The sequence below is a fragment of the Bactrocera latifrons genome, unplaced genomic scaffold, assembly GCF_001853355.1.
Source record: "Bactrocera latifrons isolate USDA-ARS-PBARC rearing strain unplaced genomic scaffold, ASM185335v1 scaffold_44, whole genome shotgun sequence".
Lineage (NCBI taxonomy): Eukaryota > Metazoa > Arthropoda > Insecta > Diptera > Tephritidae > Bactrocera > Bactrocera latifrons.
The window spans coordinates 559,423-567,629 of NW_017537090.1; the positions used below are offsets into that span (position 1 = coordinate 559,423).

Genomic DNA, 8,207 nt, shown 5'->3' on the forward strand with positions numbered 1-8,207 from the left:
ACGAAATTAGTGACGTGAGAGCCAAGTCGCGAGTGTGACGACTGTTTGTTTGATGCCAGGAGATATTTCGTCTTGCTCTTGTTCAATACCAAACTTATTTGCTTCGCTTCCATAACCAGTCTGAAGAAAGCAGAACTAACGGCGCGGTTGTTGATGTTAATGATATCAATATCAATCAATATCATCGACGTACGTCAGCTGGACACTCTTATAGAAGATTGTACCTTCTCTTTTAAGGCATGCAGCCAAGAGTAGATTGAACCAGTCTGTTTGATCGGTAAAGAAATTCAAAGGTGCTCTATTTCAGACAGCATGGCCACTTTGGACGCGGTGAAGTTGTAAAACTTTAACGACACAATCTTCTAGGTCAGTTTTACTTTAGAAGAAGGATAATAAAGGCTGTAATGGATACCCTACATGGTACTGTGATAAGTAAACATACGATCTGAGTTTCCTAAAGTCACATAATGGTCAGCCTGAGATTGTTTTCAGCATCAGAAAAATATCTGGCACCTTCTGGGAAAATGTTTGGTATTTTAAGGATCAGACAGTATCAAAACTCGTAATACAGATAGAAAAAGAATATTTTTTATTTCACCTTTGGCCGGATAGAGGCTCTAAAGGTTTCATACCATACATCCGTATTCTTTTTATTGTTGGTAAATTGTTTATTTATAAAAATGGATCCAACCGTATATATAGTTGTTTTATCATAAAGGTTTATTAGACTTTTCTTTTCAAATTGCATTCAACGGTATAGGAAATTGTTTTTATTACCCTTTGAAGGACATATTATTAAAGAGCATTAGCCTCACCTCAAAGTCAAAAGAATATGACGAGTAAAGTAAAACGAACGTCGATATGTCACTAACTTTGTACAAACCATACTCTGGACTTCTCGTGTTTCTATGTAACTCTCTTATTCTAATCTTAAATAAATCGTTACCTAGAGCTTTTCTGAAACATATTTCATACCCTTCAAGCAATCAACATTTAAATAACCTTCAAGTATTTTCCTTTGTTCCGAACTCACCTGTATAACGGCGGCATTCTCCTCAGTTTTCACACCATCCATTTCGGTGCGATTTCGCATCGCTGCTGCCGCTTTAGCCTCCTGATAATCGATATCACCCGTTTGTAGCCGTTTCATTTCGGCCAAATTACTGGTTGCCTGCTCCGTACTGAAACCATCGGCTACGACTTTTGTCTTCGATTCGGTCTTTGTGCGTTTCTCTTCGAATTTAACGGTGTCGACGATTTTACCCGACCCATTCAGTCCATTGGCGGTCAATTTGCCATTCGAAGCGCTCACCAAATCAGCTAAATTATGATGATCATCATCTGTGTCCGGAAATGTTACCAACGGTTCGGCATCGCTGTCGACGAGATTTTCAATGGATGAGCGGATTCTGGAAAAGTAAAATTTCAAATAAATTAATAAGTGATTTAAGGGTCGTAGCTCAAGTGCAACATACTTTTTCTTCAATTTGTTGATGGCATCCGAGCTGTTCAACGCATTGATTTGTGTGAGATCGTTTATGGATGGCTGATGCGCTGACGCTGAGATGGCCAGGTTTTTGTTGCTGCCCAGACCACCGCCGCCGCTCGCATTGTTGGTATTGCGACCGACCAGATCGGTGATTTCGGACATGGAATTTTTGATTTCGCTCAAATCGCGTTTCAGTGCTGCCGTCTTCATTTCAGATGATGATGTGGACGAGGAGGACGTTGACGAAGATGATGAGGATGTTATATGGTGCAGACGTTTCTTTTCAACGCGCGTTGTTGTACTGCTGTTAACGACCTGCAAGCGAGTAAATGGAAAATTAAACAATTAATTACTGCAAAAATTTCGAAGTTCGCTGTTTTTGTTGTTATAATATTGAATGTTTGCAATTTTGCAAAGATAAGACGAAATAAGGGGCGACATAACCCGTATATATCTACCTAACTACATATACATATGCATATGCAATGTATATGTTAGATAAAGTTTATAAAGAAATGCATGTGGTAATATTGGCGAACAAATTGCGCCCGAGAAAGTAAATGCTTGAGGTGGGAAAACGCTCTTGGTAAACAAAATGCCAAGAATGTCACATATTCTTGTTCGGCTGACGAGGTTGCACAATTGCCACTCACAAACACATACACTCACTCGCGCAAACACACATGGTACATAATTTAATTTGCTTGTTTTGACAACATTTCTCAGATGTTTTCGCAGTGAGTCTGTCTGTCGTGCTAAAAATAAACGTGCAACCGGCGCAAATAAATACTTTTGTTGTACAAATATTATTGTTTATTATTATTTTTAAACTAACTGCTATTAACGAAATCATAGAATTTTTACTTTGACGCGAGCGCGCGTTTCGAACAACTAACAAAAATATAGATGTACTCTCCGGTAGTTTGAGAGAGCGATTTTGGGCGTAAACAGCGCGAAAATTTATAAATCGCGAAATTGGCGGTAATAAACTATTATCAGCGAAGGAAATTAAAGTACCATGCGCATTTGCACACATACAAACATTCATACATCGAATTATACACACATTCATATAGATCCATGAATACTTTTACACACATACATTGCAATCATTGAGAATGTTGCAGCGCGTGGAATTATAGCACAGAAGAGAGATATTTTACAAAAAAGTACATCCGAATTTGTTCTTGTGTTATATATTTCATTTATCTGCTAGGGTAGCACAGGAGATTTTGATATTCATAAATTTTTGGTTGTCAAATCTAAAATAAAATTTAAAAATTAACTAAACAAATAAGAAAGTAATAATAATAATAACAATAATGCGACTGAAAAAAAATGTAAGAACGACAAATCACTCGGCTCGGAAAGAAGCCGAAGCCGGAAGAATCCTTGAACCCAGTATAAAAGCAATGGCTGCTGCTAATCTCTAAGGGAAAAGGGGATCCAAACATCAGCATACCGTCCACTATGCATGCTTGATACAGCGGGAAAACTTTATGAAAGGCTACTTAACCTCAGAATGTGTCAATGTGTTTTTACGTGAATTCCTGTCTATCAAGACTAAACTCAACGGTGCTTTCTATTGCTATAAGCACATAGATCAATACAATGCGTTGAGCGCCCCAAAGCATAAATGCATTTTGCGCTTAATTTTTGGTTCCGATTGGTTCGGGTGGATAGGGACACCCTAGTCACCTTCGTCGGGTTCGAGGCCTATCTAAAACCTCTACCGTACTTTGGGTCCGGCACCCGGCCGCAGTGCGACTCTACATTGGACAAAATGTCCTTCCTGCATTTAGGTTTAAACCACAGCCACCACGAATATCCACAAAGGGCCAAACCCAATGAGCAGATTGGAGTTACCTCCAAGGGCTTACTGCTCCCCGTGGTACCAAGTTTAAGTCTTTGGTCTGACTTTGTAGCTTTTGCTACTACCAGTTGAGTCCCCAAAAACTCAATGACTGGTTGCCTTTGTCGTTGTGACAAATGCCTTATATTTTGTGATATAAATATAAAGCTAAAAATTTGACTTCCAGCAGAATATTATAGCACTTATCTGGCTTAGACCATGTTGACACCAAACATGGTCTCTAAAGCCTGACATAGTGCATATAGCTTTTAGTCGCCTCTTACGACAGGTATGCCTTGCCGCGGGTATATTCGGTTTCCCCTCGAATCCGGAGTGGTCCCCCCTACACTTAACCTCAGAATGTCCGAAACGCCTTCAGCAGCGCCAGATGAGTAGATATGATCAACCATCTCAAAAAGGCTTTAAAACCCCCGAAATTCAGGAATAGAGCAATGATCCATTCTAGGCTAATACTGCATACCCCTTGAAATAAATATACAAACGACTACGGATATTCTTTGGAGTTAAAAAGCAGTAAACTACCTAGGCGTAAGATTTTGGGTACAAATAAAGCACTCCGCAGGAAAGACTTAGAAAATCATCTCCCAACTTAGCAGACTAATGGCCAACATAGGGGGCCCCAGCCAAGGAAAGAGAAAATTCCTAATATCGACGTCAATCAGCGTCCTATTATACGTAGCTGTGAGCTGGGTAGATGAACTTAAAAAGAGAAACCGGTGTAAGCCAGAGTGCACCGTACCGCAGCTCTTAGAGTTGTATCAGTTTACCGATGCAATGTGTCAGGTGATGCAATGTTAGTTATAAATGGTAATATATCAATTGATCTTCTGGAATACGGAAGGAAAAAGCTGTGTGAGCTAAAGAAAACATCTGAAAATAATAAGAGCGCAATAGAAAAAATACAGAAATATACAATAACAAAATGGCAATGAAGATGGGAGAATCAGAGTCGCGGCATATGGACGGCCAGACTAATAAAAAGCCTAAAATTATGGACAAGCCGTAAATTCGGAGTCTTTTACACAACTCACCTGTTATCCGGTCACGAATACCTCAAAAAGTCCCTCCAAAGAATGGGAAAAGAGCCGTTAGGCCTATACAACGGCGCAACAGAAGACTACGCTGAACACACATTCTAAAAATGCGTCATGCTGGAGAGTGAACCAAACTGAGAGACTATCCGCAAAATCACGTACATGTTATATACGAAACGATTATGTTAAATAAATATTTTGCTGAAGTAATCGATAATGTTTTTCTGGTAAAATTATGCAATCGATTCCAGAAATCGATCAGTCATGGTTATGTCGATTCTAGATCACATAATCTGATGCATATTAAAATAATGCAAAACAGTAAAAATCATATGAAAAAATAATAATAAAATCATATCGATTGTTATTGTAATTATTTTTTTTTATCGATACACAGCCATGAGAAATTTGTAATTTATTTCCATATCCAGTAGATTTTCGTTTTTTGTTTTCCTGAATAATATTACTTTGTATACAAATATTGCAAGTTTGTGTTTGCTTTTCATATTCCTCTTTTCTTTATATTCCACCATTAATTGCCACATTTACTGGACAAATATAGAATATTTTCTATATATTTTCATATTTAATCTAACGAGTAATCAAATTTTCCTTTAAAATATTGCAACACCTTTATTCTCTCTTTTCTCTCTGCGTATTGGGTATATATAAAGAGAAATGAAAACTAAATATTAAATTGTAGTTAAGCCCGCGCAAATATTTTTATTTATTTATTTACATCGAGCGCATGAATGCGCAAATTACATTGGCACGACTAGCCGGCTACCAAATACAAAAAGGCATGCAGAAGCGTAATAAAAATAAAGAATCATAAATTTCATTAATGGCGACAAGCACACTTGCATATAAGCACGATTAAACATACACGCAGACACACATACATATGTACAAGCATATCTAATATGCTCACATGTCGGCAATGTAAAATTTTATGGCCGCACGAAAGTCAAAGTATAAACTTTCACACATACATACATACAAATATATACACATATATACATAGTTTGTGTAACAAAATAAAATATAATGTAATAATAATTTACTAACAGTGAAAACGTGTGGAAGAAATTTTGCCGCAAAACTTGAGTGCGAATTCCACAATTAGCCGACGTCAACATCGACAGCTGGCACATGAACGATATTTATGGATCTTGAAAAAAAATGAAAATAAAACTACATTTTATTCGTTGTATGCGCGCAAACTAATAGCGGTTAATCAATGAGAATTCTTCTTAATGGCTTGCAGAGCTTAAGTGGCCAACCGAGCGTATACGCAACTAATTCATTTCATTCACAAGTCGACAATTTCCTGATTTTCTTAAGCAGAGGAGGGTGAGAGAAATTCAAATTTATTTTCCACATTGAAGTTATTGTTGGTATTACAAAAAAAAAAAATAATATTGCCTTTAATGCTTACAAATAGCTAAAGTTCAGTACAAACAAACATACATACATATATTGAGTGGAATATTCTAGCAAAAGCTGCGCGCCGCCAACACCTTAGACAATCAGCGCAGCTGCTACTGTTTTCATTGACATGACACTACAACTTTCTTTAGTTGTGAGCGATTTATAATATATATTATACACTTTACATATGAGCTGAAAATCTTTGCATTAGTAATCGTTACTAATTATGGCTATGCAATAGCTCGCTCCTTATATAATTCTACTCGTGCATCTATATTTTTAATTTAAATGTCCGAAAGTCGTTTCTTTTATAATTTATTTATACAACTTTTTAGGTGAAATGTCAGTTTTGACACTTAAACATTATGGCTTTGTGGCTGTGTGTGTTCCTGTGTTTATGTTAATTACCGGCACATTGTGTCGCTCAAAGCGCTTGTCGCCTTTTTCGCTCGTGCCGGCATGTTTGTGTATTTGTGGACGTGTGCGGCGTCGAAAAGTCGCTCTTCCGCTAATGACACTTGGTTTTTATAAGGAAATATACTGTGGCATGTTTATTAATGTAAAAATAAAATTATTGCAAAATTTCTTTTCTGGCTTTGCAGCTTAAAACATTTGGCTCGTCATCGCTTTTGAACTCAATGAAAACTTATTTTTGGCTATACCAAAAGATATATATCAAATATATAACAGATTTGATTTCGCGTGAAAAGACAATATTGAGATTATGCAGCAAGTTCCTAGGAAGTTGATAATTAAAGATTTATTATATTATATTACTAATAATTTAGTTACCTACTATGAGTGTTCGAGTTATTAATTAGTTTTTGTTTTACTTAAATTTTTTTTATACATTATCATGCAAAAAACAATAAAATTTTAGAAATTAAAATTAAACAAAAAAATTTTAAGAAGACAATTTTGCTGCTTAAAATTCTCTCAAAAAACTTTATAACTATACATGACATATTGAGTCAGATAATTCTCATTTGGAACCTATATTCGATACTTAACGACAGCAGTTAAACTAATGAGAAAACCTGAGTTTGAAGAAAAGAATTAAATTGAAGCTTGCGAAATATTTGCGCGCTGCTAGAATTTGCTTTAGAATTGGGTCGACTTTCAGCCTTCATTCTGCGTAAGTTATTTTAGGCAAAATAAAGCCGATACCTGATTTTCCTCGGAGCTGATCCCACGTAAATGTAAACTCTCCCAAATGCATATCACATGAAAGGAGTTTCATTATTTTCCGTTCTAGAATAATTCGAATCTATCTATAATTTTAATACGTCTTACTTGCCAACTTATAAAATTTGATCTAAATCAACTCACTTTGTTATTTTCAATTTTCTTGCGGCTTTAAAAATGCCCAAGTAACCGAATTGAACAATGAATGAGCAGATATGTATGCGTGCTATCTTAGTTACAATTTAGTTTTTAAGTCGCTTATGGGTGTATTAGTGTTATCGATACCAAATAACATTGACGTTTAACACACGGTGAAGGCCAAGAATGTGATATGGTTTAATTTACATAAAAAGAAGAGAAATATTAAGAGAAAGATTACAAAGTGAAAATATTATACGTACGTATGTTTATGTCCATACATACATATCAATTTATATTTAATATCTGTAAGACTCATCAATCATCATTGTCATTAATATTTTAATGGATTTTCTCTTATTGTAGTCAAACGAATTGCTATGAAACAGTTTGAAAGATTTATAGTTTAGATGCTGTATGATACAATTAGTAATACTACACAACTTGTGGTTCCCACTCTTCTAATGGGACAAAAAATAAGAACAGTTAAGCCAGTAGTATTCGCTTGGAAATTACTTTGAAATATTAGATTTTTGTAAAACTTTTATATGTGAGTATATTGTGGCATATTATGCGCAAAGAAGGTTTTGGAAGTTCCACTATCTTATATTACTCTTACTCTTACTATTTTATTACCGGTTTAACAGAATATAAACATGTATTTGATATGTCACGCAACTTAAAATAAAAAAACTAATTTTAAAAATCGCTCCACCGATATTGTTTAAAAGATCAAAACATGCGTTCAAAATGCAATTATCATTTCAGTACTCAAAACCTGCTTCCGCTCCTTAAAATTTTTAACCTTTAGAACTACCAATTTTCATCTCTAAAAGAATATGGATTTTCTATAATTTTTGTCCCCCAATAATCCTCTTTAGCTGCTTTCAGTATCAGAGTATAACTATGAAGTATTACTATGAAAACTGGATGCCGCATCTTGTTGAATTTTTTGAAAAACAATAGAATAGTAGATTTGCTCTTTATACATTTTTTTTTAATTTTTTTAAGAAAAATCAATTAATTAAATAAGAAAATTATGCGCGGGGCGATGGAG

General features: G+C 35.4%; 1 protein-coding gene across 12 annotated transcripts in view; it reads right to left on the reverse strand.

The window, feature by feature from the left end:
• The window catches only part of LOC108972927 (sterile alpha and TIR motif-containing protein 1), a 123,027-nt gene that overhangs the window by 22,311 nt on the left and 92,509 nt on the right, over window positions 1–8,207 (reverse strand). For all 12 annotated transcript variants that reach the window (XR_001993684.1, XM_018939828.1, XM_018939829.1 and 9 more), the window contains 2 exons: window positions 1,476–1,804; window positions 1,034–1,409 (listed from right to left, as the gene is read on the reverse strand). Coding sequence is in view for 11 of the 12 variants with exons in the window: in XM_018939828.1 (XP_018795373.1) it covers window positions 1,034–1,409; window positions 1,476–1,804 (705 nt within the window). In the remaining variant the exon portion in view is untranslated. The remainder of the gene's footprint in view (window positions 1–1,033; window positions 1,410–1,475; window positions 1,805–8,207) is intronic.